The 18,579-nt window shown below is 36.7% G+C and overlaps 1 protein-coding gene across 3 annotated transcripts in view; it reads right to left on the bottom strand.

Annotated features, from left to right (window-relative positions):
- BANK1 (B cell scaffold protein with ankyrin repeats 1) overlaps positions 1-18,579 on the bottom strand; it is a 161,612-nt gene that overhangs the window by 92,255 nt on the left and 50,778 nt on the right. For all 3 annotated transcript variants that reach the window (XM_072862618.1, XM_072862619.1, XM_072862620.1), the window contains 2 exons: positions 16,631-16,773; positions 9,345-9,465 (listed from right to left, as the gene is read on the bottom strand). In XM_072862618.1, coding sequence (XP_072718719.1) covers positions 9,345-9,465; positions 16,631-16,773 — 264 coding nt within the window. The remainder of the gene's footprint in view (positions 1-9,344; positions 9,466-16,630; positions 16,774-18,579) is intronic.

The raw sequence follows: 18,579 nt of genomic DNA, 5'->3' as shown, positions 1-18,579 counted from the left end.
AAAGACATAAATGAAACAAATGTTTTTAACACCACATAAACAATATTAAAGCTCTTTCACCAAGAATAGGAGATAGAAATAGTTTCATTTGTTTCTTATTTTGAGAATGAGTATTCAGATAAATCTGACCTGTACAACTTCACAACTCTTTGGGCTACATGAGCTTTATTATAAAATCACACAGCCTCAAAATGTTGGTTCTAGTCATGACTATAGCTGAAGCAGCCATTGAGGACAGTGCCATTGCTACATACCAATCCATCAGTCAGCAACTTTGTGCAACAATGCAACAAAATTCCATACATATATGCAGATACAAGCAGGACTGTTTTTATTCCGTAGCAGAGGGATTTTCTTTTTGTACAAGATCCAATGAGATCTTAGATTGAAAGGCCATTTCCAAAAAGGCTAATTTTAAACAAGCATCACTATTACATCTCTGAACAAAGAAGCTACAAGGATTACATTATTTTCTTGGGAGTGTGTTAAATCTAAAGACTGAACTTAATTATTGAAGTGTTAATTCCAGGATACAAATCTTGCTCGAGACATAAATCTACTGACAGTCATTATAAATAATTCCATCTTTTCTATCTTTTCAGGGCATACACTTCAAAAATGAGCACAAAAGGGAAAGTTCTGTTCACAGAGTTATTCAAATGACTGTCACAGTATGAATTTCCACCCCATGTTTAAAACAGGTGCAACAGGCAAGAGTGCCATCAGAAGACCCCAAGTCCAGAGAGGACAAATAACATAAGTTGCATTGGGATTACAAAATTATTGTAACCTATCTCCTAATTTCATTCAAGAGCTCTCTCTGCAACATCTATTGTTACAGATAAATTTAAATACTATGGTGAAATCCATTCTATAATAAATATGGCTTTATTATCGATAAATAAATAACTGACCCTTGAATTGAAAGTCTTTTAGTAGTACAAAAAATGACGGCATAATGGCAATTTTAACAGGAATTGAATGCTCTGGGGGAAAAAAATAATCACATTTATACCATTATTGGTATACTGTTATTACAAGTAATACAGAGTACAGTTGGCTGCCTGAAATATTTTGTATCACTAATTATGTAGTTTGCGCTTTCTGTGACCAGATTTTTTTAGCCATGAGCCTTCCATGAAATTAAACACAGTTCCTTTTCAGTAACATAACTGTATGAAGGCACTCTTCTTCCCAGCAAAGACTTGGCAAAATACAGTATTGACAAAACTGGATTTTTGCCAGGCCATGCAACATGATATGTAGTATCACTGTTAGGTAGTGAACATGATCGTAAAACACAACATACAGCCACATTCAAAAGTTTCAAGTCCTTCTCGTCAGACATTACTGAACTTCTTGGTGCTTATACTCTGCTCAAAATGAGCAGAATCCAAAGACCTATTTTCTTGTGCAAAGAAATCTGAACTACACAGGCCTCATACAGCAGGGTGGTTACATGGACACTTTCTAGAAAAAACGCACATCAGATGAGCACACACATGGCTTCTGGGGCTTCCTATTGTACAGATGCATTAAAAGCAAAGAGCTGTCTGAAAATAGCTAACTCCTGTCACAAAAGTCCTACCACCCTAAGCTGACAATCCTGGCTAACAAAAGTCACCATCATGCTCTCCTCAGCCAGGTATCCCTACTCCCAAATGAACAACTAAAAATTCTTCTCTGTTGACAAGAAATACAGGCTTCTAACTCAAGATACCACCTGGGGAGGCTCTTCATTTAAGGAATCCAAACATCACTGAACCACATCATACTATTCCCAGTACCTTACTTTGGACTTCAGCTGCTTTCTTTTGGGCATGATAATATTCCATCGCCAGCCTGGGCTGGGTACTAACAAGGCTGGGATTAGAAGCGGAGAAAGCTCTGTTCAGACTTCTTTTCCCTTCCCCTCAAGAAATTAATGGTAGGCATGAGATTGATCCAGTTGCTGTTGCAGAGTTAGAGATTCAGCAACGAACACTGTAGAAGGATAAAGCTTACAGCCACAATGACTGCTGTTTCTGCATTCCAGTCAGCCACGAACAGTTTCAGACATCAAACCGTACCAGATATTCCCACAGATGGTTCATATATACCTCGTGGTGTGGAGGGAGGGAGCCACACAAACACCAGAAACTTGTGGGGAAAGGTGGCTTTGTCTACGGGTCCTGAGCTTTGAGATTCCATTTCATTTAATTATCACAACACTTTTGGACCATAAGAGTGTCTTTAGGTTCAAGAGAGACAGATGTGCACTGTTTTTCCTTTAGTTATGTAGATCACCAGCTGGGATTAGGAGTCCCCTGACTTGTTACCTTGCCCCTCCACCCACTAAACGCCTCATAACTACATCTCTTCCAGGTATCGATACATGGTGGTATACTGATAATATAGAAAATAAGCAAGCCCTCAATCTGCAGGCACTAACCTCATGTCATCTTCAGTTGCTACGGCACCACCAGCCTTACTCTCAGAAAGGGAGGACCTCCACATCTTGTTTCAGTGTTGCGCAGGATCAGTTGCCCAGTAGACCATAAGTGGTTCAAATGGACAGATTTAATTTCTTCTGCCCATGAAACAGAAGCCTGGTGCCATCAAGTTGTGACACAAGGCAAAAAGTTATTGTGAGGACTATCAGGTGACCATACCGAGCTCCACCAATTTAAGACAGCTTTTAACACTCTGATTTGCAAAGCCTTTTCAGGCAACACAACTGGCAGCCCCCTGCACTTACCAAAGTAGGATGCAATCTTCAAGGGCCAAGCTTTCCAAGTCTTGCTGATAGAAAACTGAACTATTGAACTACTTGAGGCCACCCTGGTATGATCGCTCTCTTGGTAAATGCTATACCAACAGTTGAGATGGCTGCTGTTCATTTGGCAAACTTGTTAACACTTCAATGCCCGCTTCTGTATGCAGCTGTGGTACCAGTAGTCATTCACTGCCCTGTATAAGCCAACAGCTTTGCCACCCACACAGTGAGGGGAAAACAAGGTTGTCACACTTGACTTCTCAGAAATTCCTCCCCTAAATAGACATTTAATTAATTAAAAAAAATATAGTAACATTAATGACCTCAAAAGAGATGACTGAAGCTGACTGGTCTTTCTTTTTGCCCTCATTCTGAAAAGAGGCACCAGTAACTGTTTAAATCCCTCCCAAGTCACCTAACAAAGGTGAAGAAGTTATCTCTTTCCTCCAGGTTCTCCAACAAAAGTCAATGACAACTAAGGGTACCATTGCCAAAATAACCAAGTAAGAATAACCCACTGCAAGATCTATTTGTGTTTGGTTTTTTTTAAATTATAATTGTTCACTTAATTGCCAATTCACAAAATTCAGTGAGCTCTTAACACAAATTAGATGTTCTACTGTAAAGAAATTTCCACCATACTGTGTTTAACTGCTTTAACTGAAGTTTTGTATTATACACAGTAGGAAGAGGCTGTAATTATTTGAAAGCACACATGCTTCAGGCAGGAAAATACCATTCTTGAACTTGCAAGTTTGTCACACTGAATGGGGGAAAATTGCTGGAACTTTTATCAGCTGTGAAACTGGAACAACTGATACATTTCAGCTAAATATATAGAACTGAACAAAAGTAGTAGTTATTAGGGTAACTAGAAGTGAACAGCTTTTACTCAGTAGCAGTCCTTTAATGAAGAATGTTAACAGAGAAAAGCTGCCGCTGTTTGGCACCTACCCTAAGAACTAGGTAGCTGGTGATCATAAGCAGGAAGGAAAGGTTAAAGAGAAAGTGCCCAAGTGGCATATTTTTAAGTGCATTAAGGTGACTTCTTCAACTTTCAACTAACTTTAAGGCCAGTGCTTGCTTTTATTAAAGTTTTAGTTGACATACACAAGGTTAAGAGGGAGGAATTGCTGTTCTGTATGTTTTGTCCTGTCATAATCCCTTCTCTACTCTTTGCAGAGCATTCTGGAACACCTCAGCTATAAAACAGAGCATAAAATCTAATATTACTGTATTGTAGCACTGTCTTAGCCTGCGGGAATTTTCATAAAATTGCAGTAAGCAAACAGAACAGCCTACAGTGATATTTCTGCAGATCTTGTAAGACTTCCTTCTTTTATTTCCCAAATTATTGATAGAGGACATTAAATTGCAAAAAAAAAAAAGTAAATAGACACTTAAAATGACTTCTACAGCATCAATATCAATTAAACTAGAGAAATACTTAAAGCCCCATATGTTTCTTCTCCCCCAGTCTATCTTTTCTCCTATCGTTTTGCTAGCAGCTGAAAAACCAGACTCTATTTCTTCTTTTGGGATAGATGCTTCAGCTTGAAAGAAAGAATTACAGAAATCAGGATAGGACTTGCTACGTTGCTAGCAGTGTTAGGTGACAAAAAGCAATATTCTCCACAAAAAGTGTAAATTCAGGACTTTTCATAAGCCTCAATGTTTGAGTTTAATCAGAGAAATAGTAACAGATAACTTGTAAAAAAAGGAAAATTCATTAATAGTGGAAAAAGAAACAGGTTTTCCTCAGGTAAATTGCCATCTCTTGGACAGGCATCAATGCACCAAGAATTCCCAAACCTGAGGATTCAAGAGCAGAATCAGAGCTTCCCAAGCTCAAGAAAAGTTTTGAAATATGAGTTGGATTTGTTTGTACATTTTGACTGGATTCTATTACCAGAATATAAAGGAATAATATACATACAAGGTACCCTGAAATCAGTTTGGTACAGAATGTACGATATCCAGGACAGTACCTCCAGCTTTAGTGACATGCTTCCACAAGGGATGGAGGACACCACCACTAAAAATCCCAGACATGCCTTGGGTCTGTCTTTCAGTTAATGCTGTTGTTGAACACACTGTTTTTCCAGTGGCTTCTATTCAGTCTGCGCTTAGCTTTCTCATGTGATTGGGCTCCAATTTTCCCCTTCAGAGACTGCAGAATAATCTTTTTAAATATCACTTATTACTAAAACATCCTTCCCCTTGATAAGCTGAATAAAAGTCTTTATCTCAATTCTTCTACACTGCTAGTAGGTAATATCAATGCATAACCCTAAATATATTTTGACAACGTTCAGATACTTTTATCTTCTTTAGAACTACATAAAACATATCATACAACAACAACAAAAAAGCAATTAAAACAAAAAGAGTCACAGTTCAGGTCTGAAGCATGCACTTTATTTCTGACAAGCTTTTACATATACAGTAGTTCCAACAATATTTTTCCTGGTAGAGACTCCTGATTTACTTTTTGGTTACTACAATAACTATTATAATAGGATACTTAATCAAAAGCAAGTAACTGAAACTCATCTTATGCATGGCAAAATACATTCCAATGGCTATAACTGGAAACCATGGTTTGTAAAAACAATCAGCACAAATTTCCATTTTTACCATTTCCAATTGCTGCCTTTTATAAATGAATTTATTTTGATAATACTGACAAACTTAAGAGGAGGTCAAAGAACAAGTAAAGAGATAGTGTCATCATTGCCTCTATTTAGGCAGAGATTAGGCAGATAATTTCCTTCCTGCATGTAGTCCAACAAGTGAGATCCCATAGAGGAAGAACTTTACATACATGTTAAAGTGCTTGCAGGGCTATAGCTCTAGGTTTTCATATTGCACGGAACTTCACAAAGTCTGATGTGCTGCTCAAACAATTCTCCTTGCTTAGATGGCAAGAGATTCAAATTTCCAGAATGCATATTTGTGATCTATGGCATCTTTTGAAAAGCTTCCCTTATCAGAAATCATTATATCCAGTGATATACCTACCCTAAGCAGGTAAAGTTGTTCTGTTAGATATTATGGTAACATAGTAAGTTTATCAGGACATCTTGCTTTTTTTATTAGTATTTAAAAGAAATAGGAATACTGAAAATATTCTAATTGAGTCTACCCCAGGGAAATAACAGTAGATGCTTTTACCCTAAGCACATCTTATTTATAGGCATGCTTGCATATACCTATGTTAGTACAGAGACAGGTAATCACACATGTTTATGAGACCTGGTTATATTGATATAACAGACTGGGTATCACAGACCAGTCATTCAGAAAAGATCATATTAAACAAGGAACTACATATATGGCCTGTCATCAAGTGCTCAAATCTCCAACTTAATTTGAATAAACAGAAACTGAAAGACAAGTAAACAGCCTTAGGGTTTGCAAGAAAAAACCTATAAATATGATCATGTATGTACCTGATAAGAAACACACAGTGAGACCTACAGTAATATCATGTACATACTTTTGTTCTTATAACTTAGAATGATGAAATTGCATTTCTGGTGGAGATTCTGTGTATAAAATTAAGACAGTCATAAGATTGCCTTAAATCAGGCAATCTGAAACTATGCACTGGAGAGTGAACCAAAGAAGTGCTAGCTGAGAGGATTATTCAGACATTTGTAATAGATGCATTGAAAGTAACATGGTATCAGAGTTGACCTTTTGCACCATTGCCATCTATCTTGACTTTGCCAGCCCAGACACCGACCTCTCGCAAGTACTGCATTCATCATACTAAAAAATTGCTAAACAGCCATTCTGGGGAGGGGAGTGGCTCTTGAAAAATTATGTAAGCAAACATGCATCTGGTGATGTCTTGATCTAAACCATTGTTAATATAGGCAAGCATCACATTGCGTTTTTCTTTGATTACAATCATGTACATTTTTCCTATTAGATTTTATATTCAGTTTTACACTCCTAAGGTTTTAATCACAGCTGTACACTTTGTGACACATCAAACCATCCAATTCATTGGTTATCCAATAAAATCAATCATGAGTTCTTCATTATTTGTTCACTTTGAGTTCATATTGAGAACTCTCAAGTACAGCAATTTATCAGCTGTACCCTGATGTGCTAGCTACACAGTTAAAATAAAGCATCAAGGTAAAACCATACAGAGAAAGGTTTCTCTTATCTATGCCTCATGCTGCGAGATTGACCTCCTGAAGTCATGTCAATGACTGGAGTCATGAAACGGTCTCCAAAGGATAAGGTTTAAAAGATTTAAACTTTTTTAGTGTTTAGGTTGAAAGGAGTGCATCTTTACTTTGGAAGCATCTAGCTTCCAAGGAGTGCATCTACCTTTGCGTAGAGGTAGTATTATTAAGCTAGAGCTATTACACCCAGACTGGAAAGCCAGAAGATTAAGTACAGTCCATTAGATGCTAGATGCAGAAAAAACTCACTCCAGTTTTTGGAGGAAAATTACATGTTCAAAGCTTTATGAACTAAGCATTTGACACCAAGTCTAGTCAGAGGCTCTCTTTATTGAATTCAGTAGGCTTTGAAGCCTTTAGAAGCAAAGTTTGGAAGTGGCCAGGAATCATATAGAATCACATACAGGTAGTCAATGAGAAGTTAAAAGTATATTTGTATTCTGATTTTTTGACACACCTCTATTTCAACCAAGTACATCCCACTGCAAAGTGTCTGTGTTCCCACTGGAAACAGACAACAGGATTTCTGGCATAAGTTGGCCCATTTTCACCACTAGGGAAAAGCAACACATACAGAATTATGAAATTAGGGCTGATTCATCTGCCTGTTCAGAGATATAAGAATAACTCATCTCAGTGCTAAAGAGCTTTTCACCCGATAGCTTAATTTCCTTCCCAAAAGTATTTAATTCATTTTCATTCTTTGACATTTTCTCTTTGGAAGAAAAAATGGTGCTTGGAATAAAATGGTATAAAAATGGCTGAACAAGGAGATGCTAGTCCTCTGTTAGACCTGATACGTCTAACGCCTGTTTGGGATGCTCTTATAGGGAGTCAAAGACACAGGTTTACATACCTTTCAGGCAGAAGGGGTATCAGAGCCTAGGCCTCCCATATTCTGAGTGCTTCCAGCTCTGCAACTACATCTTTCTTTCATGAAGAATCTAGGCATCTAACTTTGTACTTTCTTGTTGCGCTGTACATCAAACCAGTTCATTTTAAGAAGGTCACTACTTGGCTCAAGCTCACAAGCAGTCAACTTGCTCTTGAACCGCACAGGCCTTTTGGGAAGGGACTGCAGGTTGGTAAGCATTATTCTCAATATTCAAAAATGTGCCCAGATCTAACTGGTTATTAGAGAAGCAGAAAATCTTTTGTTCATCAGAACTAACATTTCACATTGGGATTGACTCTTTAATATATCCTATACACCCCCATCCTGCAGTCTTGCACAGGAAAGTGTCAAGGACAGGTGCCTCACTTAACACCCTACTTGTTTTCTTCCACTAACCTAGACTCACATTTAAGCTCATTTTTAGAATACAAGTGGAATCATGTTTGTATAGTACAGACGGGTGAATTCCATCATCAAAGAAACCTTACTGAAAAGGAAAGGAAGCATGATAGTGATCACAGTAGAGCTACTTTCAAAACTTGTTATATGTGGTTATGAGAAGTAAGTGTTACTTGATTGTAGTGAGCTTATTTTCTCTCAAAACCATAGTCCAGGCACACAAAACAGGACTCAGGCAACAACTCAAACACATGCTTCTTAAGTATTTCAGAAGGGAAACACATTTTCTTGGCTTTTGTTTTTCCCCAAAAGTTTCTTAGAAAAGCTGAGGTCTAACACACATCTTAAATAATATCATAAGGATGTTTTCAAAACACAAGCTAAATAATCACACTCTTGGTTTATTGCTAACCAATTTGAATCCTTAATAAGTGGTTAATGAATTTAACCAGGACCCTCCATTTGGTACTAAACAGTAGCTTCTGTTGATACAGTACTGAATTGTGCATATAGTGTATCTACTTTATAGACAAATCCAATTTTAACTCACTGCCTATTTTTTTTTTAAATTAAAAATAATATAATTATCTTTTGGCCAAAAGTTATGGAAACTATTACATGCGTAGGTATGAATGTGAATGGAGAAGTTTAGCGCTGTTCTAAGTTCAAAAGCCATCCATTCTCTTCAGATAGAGAAATCTTTCTGATTTTCTTTTTATGTCACCAAACTTCGAGAAAGTGAAGTTTAAATTGTATTGCAGAAGAGCAATTAGTAAAAAACATATAATGTACAGGCATCTCCTCATATATCTTCTTGCCCGTTTTCTCCATAAGTATAATTTGCTCAGCTGTAAAGCTGTCAATTTGCCATTAATTCAAAGCTGATTAAACATCCAGACAAATATAAATACATAGTACTGAGTCAAAAGTAATGATTTACAGAATTCTTTTCCCCATTTTTCCTGGTTGTCTTTATTGTGGATTCCTCCATTTCACTAGTGGCTTTAAATACTTCAAGATTGTATTATTAACATTTATAAGTAATAACCATAGCACCAGTAATAGAAACCAATGCATAGAAGAAATGACTCACTAGCTTGTTGATGGTGCTGCTCTTCACTTTGGAACAGGCTGAATTCATAAGTAGATATTTTGCTTTTCAGTAACAAAGTCAGAACATTGTCCAGCTTCTCTACAGAAGAAAATTTAAAAGCCTGTTTAAAAGAAAAATTAAAAAAAAAGAAAAAAATTAGTGCATTTGTTGCATATGTATTTTTAACTTTATCCTCAGAGTGCTGGTGAATTAAATTACTCAAAACAGTATTACTACAAACTCACTCTTAGTAAGAGCAGCATAGTTTTTGAAAGCTACAGAAGAGAGATTCTAACATAGAAGGATCATGATTACATGATCCAATTGAAGAAAACCAGATATTATAACTTATGAAGTTCAGCCATGACTAAAAACGTCTGGATGAAAGGTAAGGACAGGAAGATTTGTTTTTCTCAACTCTCAATTTAGCTACAACAATGCAGTGTAATAACCAGGAACTGTTCTGACAGATGCGAGGTGCCAATAACTCCAAGGTCTTACTACAGGAGTAATTCAGGATGAGTTTAAAGACTACAGTAGCTCTCTCTTACACAAAACCTTTACATTAAGATTGCATGGTTTGCTAGGTAGGAAACAGCTTCAGTTCCATCAGTCAAGGCATAACATTGACGACAGATTAAGAAACTGATAGCAACCAGTTAGATTAACTTCCTACTAAATACATAATCTTTAGACAAGGGAAATCCTCACTGACTGCCATGAGATCTTTTTTTGATTGCCTCTTGCTGGACAGAAGGCCAAGACCTATTCCTAACGACTCTTAAGGTATCCATAATTAAGTGCTTCTCTTGTCACACCAAGCAAAGAAGCATGTCTACAGAGATTTGAACAGTAAGGATATTTTACATGGAGTACTACGGTGCTAGTCCCGTCTGTGCTGCACTGGGCACCAAAAGGAGCATAGCCACAGCAGAGAAGCGCTCAGGAGGAGCTGGGTTACTCTGCTCAGATGTCAGCAGCCCCGCGTTAAAGTTTGCTTTCCCATCGCTGAACTGTTTCTCGTCAAGACAATTCTGGGATCACTAACAGGGAATATCTGCAGACACGCTTATCATATAAACTTAAAAAGAAACTGTGTGACTGACATGCTGAGGAGAAAAGGACATAGAGGTCTACTGATGAAACATGAAGTTTAATTCCCGAGGCTGTTAAAAGTGAATAAGAAAATAAGTGTGACACGATCAGAAAATATTGAGTACACAGGCAGGATATAACTTTCATCTGAGTCCTACCCAGAATTAGAAGACACATTTGTGCAGGTAGGGAGCTACCAATAATAAAATATGATTGTTTATTTTTCCCATGATTAATACTGGTCCTTCCAATATTGATTATGATACATAAAAACCATTATATTTAGTAACTTGTGACCTATTTCTTTCCATAATTCACCTTTTCTGTACAGTCACATTACATTCTCTGTATTTGTTATTCGGTAATTATGAATACCTAAGTTAGTCCTCAATAGCCAAAGCAATAAGCATTAAAAGAGACTCCACCTAGAAAAAAAATCTTTAAGGCTTGTTCTAGGATAAAGATCTAACCTGAATACCAGACTTACAGTGTGAATTGAGAAAGGATATGCAAAACCTTCCAAATATCTATCAACCCCCCCATTAACATGAATAACCACATTATATTTAAAACTCATTAAGAGGAATAATATTAAAATTTGTTAGGAAATGGTACCATTCTCTCTTATTCCAAGTACGTCTTCTTAGATATGGTATCGTAATTGGTACTACGTTAATAGAGTTCAGTCTAGAGTAGGACAAAAATAAGTAATAACACAGGAACTAGCTCAGATGAGTGTATGCGCAGATATCGTGCCATGAAGAAAGAGGCTCAAAACCACCGGTATTCACTGAAGCAACTGCATAGCAGAAATTCCACTATATAGAGAATAAACATATAGGTGGGCTTCTAGACAAACTAAACCCGAAGTAATATTTTAAATTTCCATTTAAAATGGCAGGGACACCCTTCAAACATTTTGCTACCTATCTAACCCTCTCTGTTCAAAAGAAAGTGAACAACCAAAAACCACCCCAACAACACCTGCCTCTTATCATCTGTCCTGAAATGCCTGAGGAGCAATTTCAGACAGAATCCATTTTGGACTGTCTTGTATATCAAAGCCAAATAAACACCCCACAGCCTCTTTTCAGCAAGCACTCAGGGTAATCTTGCCTACAAAGCTCCTCTGATTTTTAATATGAGCTGAGGCAGGAGCTCTTCCTTCTCCCTTTTATGCAGGCAGAAATCTGGGGGAGGAGTACCTTAAGAATATATAGCTCTTACTTTGCACTCAGACAACCAAATTTACATGGGATAAAACAATGTTTCACAATCTGAGATGGAGCAAGTTCTTGAAATGAGAAGAGTGCACAACTTCAGGAACTTGCAGCAGTTTTCAAGGCCATACACAGTTGCATGGCTTAACCACATCAGGCTGGCTCAGTTTTTACAAGCTGCTGAGACAGAAGTTAGACTGTCTGATCTCCCAAAGGGAACAGATTAAATTAGAGCTAAATTTCTCATGCTTTAACAGGCCTGCCTTCCGATGACCAGCCTATCCATTTCTATGACTTCCAAGTCAGGCACAATACACTTCTTATACACAGTTATCAGTGCAATTTGCTTTAAGTTTTCCACCTCAATTTTTTTCTCTTACTCCAGGGATCTAAAATCTGAAGGCTCAAGCAATGATTTAGCAAGCTATCTTGTTACCTAAACCATAATGAGTAGCTTTGTTCTGCTACTCTACAACAAAGACACAGTAGGAAAATCTAGTTTAGTTATTGTAAAAAACCCCCACAAATTCTATGTTAGTGTCTTTTATCTCACATACAGGAGGGCCTGTTCTAGTACTTATGTGAAGATAATAGCAGAAATAACAGTGAAACAGAACTAGCAATAGGACCACTCTGCACTATCCAGCTCCATACCAAGATAAATGTCACCTCCCCCAAGAAGGAATTCAGTTTAGAGACTTTTACTTTACTGCACATTCCTGCTCCAAAGCACTCACAGACTCTAAGCATGCTGCATTTACTATTTTGATGTACCCAACACAGGTCTCTATAGGCCCATGAAATCTTCCCAAGAAATCCCACCAACACTATGCACCTAAAGTTCACGCTGAAGCTTCACCAAAGCCAACAGAAGTAGAACTGTCTTTAAAGTTAAGCACACTGCAAGGGAACACTGAACCAGCCAGGAGCTTGAGAAAGCCCACATTTTTTCTGAATAAAGATTTAAAACATGACAGAAAAGAATTAAAAGCACTACTTTCTCCCTCTGTCCTTGCAGGCAAGTTCTTCTTTCCAGGAGCCTCTCAGACTTAAGCTAGTGAGTTTGTAGGCAATTCTTCCCATGCTCTCTGAAGCACAGCCAGCTGCTCTCTGCTCCACCCTTCAGTCTCGGTCCTTCTGCAGGTGCTACTATCTGCCCCAGAGCTCATCTCCAGCAGCTTGTCCTCGCTCAGTGCCACCTCCCCAGGTGTAGGCACTATTTCCATTCCCTCGCCCCCTTTTCAGAGCAACAGGACACAGCTGTGAACAACAGAGAAGCCCCAAGTGCTGACCATCACACCTGGGCTTCCAAAAACCTCCATGAAAAAGGAGAAGACCAAGCACATATTTTGCTACTTTTGTGAATGAGATGATCTACATTCTTTAATAACTGCTAACAAGGCCCTGAAAATGTGTGTCACTGAAACACAGCATACACAGCCAGTAAATTAACATATTTCTCACTGGCTTTAGCAGTACTAACAAGGTTCCATTTACATAAAGATGAACCTCTTCAGTAGTTCTTACATATCAGACACTACTTTGTATGCACTTCAATATCTAGATTACTTCTGCCAAAGAGAATGGGCTAGGCTTAAAAATCATGTAGGCATTTCTGACAATTTTAGCCAGCAATAGAATATGGGGAGATTTCATACTTAGAAGAAAAGAAAGAAACATTTTAAAATAACAGCTCCTGATGTGGCTTAGAAGATTGAAATACTAAAAACAGTTTCAAAGGAAGTATCTCTGGGGATCAGGTAAAGGCGCATGCATAATATCGCCACATAAGTCATATAGCTATTTCGTACAAGTTTTCATAGAAAAGGCTGCAGTTTATTTTCATTCTTCTTTTTCAATATACACTGTAACTGGAATCCTGCTTGATGACTATGATAAAAACATCCTTTAAGGTACCAAGTCTCTCAGAATCACAGGAGTATTATTCAACCAAAGTTTGTCATAAAGACTTCCTGAATCTCTCTAGGTATTCTAAGTCACTCAAACTAACATGAACCTATCAATTTCAGTAATAAGGATATGACCTTAGTTTCAATTTTTTTGGAAAACCTAAGAAATCTGTACCAGGAACCCCCAGCACTAAATAATTGAATCAATAGATGCCTTTGGTAGAAAGTCTGAGAGAAAAATCAATACAGGATGTAAATCCAGCAGAATGTTGAAATGAGAAGTTGATGAAAAGTAAAAAATTAAATATGAAAAAGTTTAATTATGAATTATAAGAACCTTAAAATCAGTCTGTACACTGGGTTACTGTAAGACCACAAACTCCCTAAGAGAGCTTCTTTAATGCAGAATTATATGAAAGTAAGAGAACAAAAAAATTCATGGCCTTTAGCCAACACCAACCCTCATATATTCTGATAGCAAGTTCATTCAGCATTATGATTCAGTTATTATGATTCCAACTCTTCCTACTTTACTATAAAATTTCAGGTTTTATTTCTTTTGAAACTTATGCTAAGAAACTTATTTCATTTTTTACTCTTTTTATTTCCTTACATTTTAAGTATTTATTTGGTTGTTTAAAATGTCTTGCTAATGTTGGTAATTGCTTTTTTAATTCATACAAAATTGGAACATAGAAAATTACAATCTATCAGATGGGGCAAAGAATTTCGTCCAAAAACATGATTTCTAAAAATCTTAGAATACATTTAATCTAAAATATGGCTAGTGTTAATCTTTAATTCCTCTCTCAAAAGAGGAATTCATAAGTGCAGCAGTACCATACTTTGTTGGTCTCCCACTAAGATATATGAATGGACCTGGCCATCAGTAAAAGGAATGGATAGCTGTAAGCCTATTTGTTGGGTTTTGTTTATCTGTTTGGCTTTATTGGGGGACAAAGTGGACAAGGGGACAATAATCTCAATGACGATAGCATCTCAAAGTAGCTGGAAGGGCTGGCAACACAATATACAATACAGTGAAAGCATTTTACTAAAGCATTGTGTCTTTGGTATGCATTACTGTAGCAATTTGCTTTCATCACAGAATTTTAATAAGGAGATACTTCTCAGATTGCAAGCATTTGTGAAAATCTTGAACTTTTCTTTGAACCACAGAGTGATATTGCTTTCATCAATAATTGCTGTAAGCTGTTCTATTTTATTTTAATTTTGTTTTCCATTGTGTTTGATTGTTACTTTGCATAGATAAATCACTGTTGCCCCAGGATACTTTCGCAAATAAGCTGATGGTCTCGAAGGTTTTAATTATCCTGGTTAAATAAAAGTTACTACTACTCCTGCTACTTGATGGGAATTCTAATTAGTATCAAGTCTGTTTTGTTTTTCCTTGTGTGAACATATTTTTAAAGATTAAGTTAAATCATGTTCTGTAAATTGCATCTTTATGATCTATCTTATTGCCATTAAATCAGGTACCCAGCAGGTACCATAAAAAATGATGACAAGTCTTCCAACACCTATGTACACTTACAAAAGAATTACCATTGGTATACTTTCCCATAAAGCAGCCATGATAGTGTGGATTGTAAAACTTACCCAATTATAAAAATTTTCTCAGCATTAATTTTTCAGTTGCCCAAACAATAAAATTAAGAGCAGGCAAACAGTGTCTCCTCATTTAAACCCCTGCTTATTATCCAGATGAGTTAAGGTGAAGAAGTTGTTAAACATACCTGATAGTCATAACACTACAGCTGTATTTCCTGGTGTGCACTACTCCTCTGCACAGGATTATTTTTGCATTTGAGTACAATTTGAATTGCATGTGTCTTACTAAATATTAGTCATGCTGGTTAAATGAAGGGTCAAATTCCTGAATAACACAAATAATTCTCCAGTGGAAATACCAGGTGTGTTGTAGGTAACTAGGTTACCATGTTAATGATAATTTTTTTAATCATTATGACACATTTCTTATGCACAAAATTTTAAATGAAACCTGTGAGAAGCTTACTTCGATGTCCTTCAAAATACAGGCTAAAGAATTACTATAAAGATTTTAACTTTACATAACGTGTACCTAGAGTTGCACTATTTTTCTTGTGCAACAGCCTGTTTTCTTAGAACAGAAGTGACACGTACTTGGAAGGAATCTACCCCCATCCTTAACAGAACACTAATAATGCAATACATCATTTTTTATTAATCCTTTCGTTATGAGTGTAATGCCTTAGGTGGTAGATAAGGTAGATTTGTCACAGGAAAATGAGACTGTCTGCACTGGAAACACAGACTTATTTTTTTTTTCTGGCTTTGCAATTACAATATAGACATCATGACAAGTCTGCTTGGGCTACCACCATTCAACAAATGATACTTGAGATTCTGTCCTTTCTTAATTGATGCTTTCTTTTCTTATTATTTTGTATGTGCCATTGGCAAAGGACATGCTGCAGAGCACTGCAGCCTGCTGTGCTGATTTGAAACCCAGCTCAAAACCTGAATTCTTCTAAATATATGCAAAGAATCTGCATGGCAACCAGCAAACCACATGAATGATAATTCAGCAGCTGTAAATGGACTCTATATGAATAGCAACCTACTGTCTTCCATACAAGCTATGCCAGAAAAATCCCGTTTGCTGGTGAATGAGTAATAACCCTCCAAATACAATGTGATTTAAGATTACTTCTATTGGTTTTAGAACATACTAAAAAGAACACTTTAAACGGAAAGGGACATCACTACTGTTTGTTATTATTTTCATCCTCTGTAATGCAGGATGTTGTTCATTGGACATATACAGCACAAAGGATGTTTATATCACTCTCTAAACAAAAACAAAAAAAGAGAAAATTGTTTTCACTTGCCTGACTTGCTTACAACTAGACATCTCAAAGACAGGCCTCTGTAATCCTGAGCCTATTATTGAGCCATTACTCATTACTGTGCAATCAAAAGATTGTGTATTATCTCTTAGCTCATATAGGCACCTATGTTCTATTTTTTAAAAATAAAAATGCAGAAGTCAACTTACCTGACAAGTGAAAGCTATTGGGTCAGCCACTTTCTTAAAAATGTGCTCAATCTCCTCTAGTGCAGTATAGTACTCGATCTGCGTTGTGGTCTTAATGACTCCCCCACAGTAGATATTTACATATACAGGGCCAGCAGGAAAATCTTATAAAACACAAATCAGAACAGTAGCTGAAAACATTTTACAGTCCCAGACCAGAGGTCTTGGGGAATGAGTAAAAGAACAGGAAAATATCACAGAAAATGCATACAGTTGATGAACTGGATTTGCATGTCACAGATGATTCAGTGTAGTCAGTTTTTTATCCAGGTCTTTCAGTCTAACATTAAAAAGCTGACAAAAGAAAATACATATCTGTAAATCTGTATAAAACAAAGCTATTTTATTGCTTCACATTAGAAAGGAGATTAAAACAGTATGCTTCAAATTTCCAACTTCTCTTTGATAGACTGATGACCTATAATCAGCTCCCTTATGCCTACAAATTAAGGAAAAGTTCATTTATTACAAAGAGTGGAGTTGGTATTCATCTTTTGAAACATTTTTCTTAATTGCAGGCAAGGTTCTCAAAATTGGATTTGAACTAGGCTGTAGAAATTGCAGTATAATTACTTCCATTCCAGTTGTTTACCTAGTAAAAGCAAAGGAAAGAGGAATTTGTACAGTCTGTTACTTAAGTATGACTTGCTCTGCGTATGCAGCATGAGCCCTCTTTATGAGCACATTTTATAATTCATTAGTATTCATTGTGCCAGGCATCCTGCTGTACCATACCAGCACTAGCATGGTTTTCTTAAAATTCTAACTCTGCCCACAAAAGAGTGATAAAAATGGGCAACCCTGAAATTTGAGAAGAGTAATAGGGCCAAAGAAAATAAATGAATAGAACATCACCTTAAATCACTTAAATGGAAACTGCCCAAATGCCTTTTTTTTTTTTTTTTTAGTTTTTCTTACAACATCATATCAGCTGGACCCTTATTAAAAAAGGGTACTCCCAAACTTCCAACTTTTCCAGATTTTGAAACAGAAAAAAAGCCTACAGAGAGAAGCATTAAATACAAATGATATAAGAAACAAAATTAAACTTGGGCTGCAGCTCTCTGCCAAATTTTTCATAATATTTCATTTACTGTTCATATTTTATTTCTTCATCCACTATAGAAACCTTCCCGTGATCAACAATGTTCTCACAGAATAATTCTGGAAGAATCTTTTAAGATCTCTGAATGAGGATTTCAGCTTTCCTTCTCTGAAATCCAGTTACAGATGAAAGTTTCCTGTTGGTCATGTACTTCCCAATCAGGTCTCTGAAAACAAACTCTCTGCACCATCACAGTGACAAAGAACTCCCAGGCCATATGTGGCCATCATCTCAGGACAGCATTCAGGATGAAAATCAGGCCACAGAATTACCCAAGCGTAGCTGCAGGAAGCCACTGTTGAAAACTGTAGCCTATATATATATATATTTCTTCCTATCTAATGTTCTATTGCAATGGTTTTAGAATAAAATATTATATAAGTTCCTTTGGGAATTCACAGCATGCAGTGCAGTAGCAAGCTACACTCTGAATACTTAGGTGAAAAATTTTTTAGTTCTTAACTCACATCAAGTGAGTGGGGATAGGTGCGGCCCTTAAATCCGCACAGATCTAAGAGAAACTGTTTGTAACTAGTTGAAACTGTTGGCAACTAGTTATGGATGGAGCGGTTGGAAAAAATCATTAGAAACGAGCAGAGCTGAGTGATACAGAGAAATGGCATGGACATGAACAAAGAAAAGAAATTATTTCTTGTGTCAGTAAGAATTATAGAGGAGTATAACCAAATTTACTGCATTAAATATAAAATGAAACATGTTAGTAACAGAGTAATAAGAAAAGAATATTATCTTTGCATTTTATGGCAGTGATTTTGAAGAATGTTAATCTGTGACTAATCAATGA

This window comes from Ciconia boyciana, chromosome 5, assembly GCF_034638445.1.
Source record: "Ciconia boyciana chromosome 5, ASM3463844v1, whole genome shotgun sequence".
NCBI classification, from domain to species: Eukaryota; Metazoa; Chordata; class Aves; order Ciconiiformes; family Ciconiidae; genus Ciconia; species Ciconia boyciana.
The sequence above is the reverse complement of the archived record's forward strand: the minus strand, read 5'-3'. Positions and strand labels throughout refer to the sequence as shown.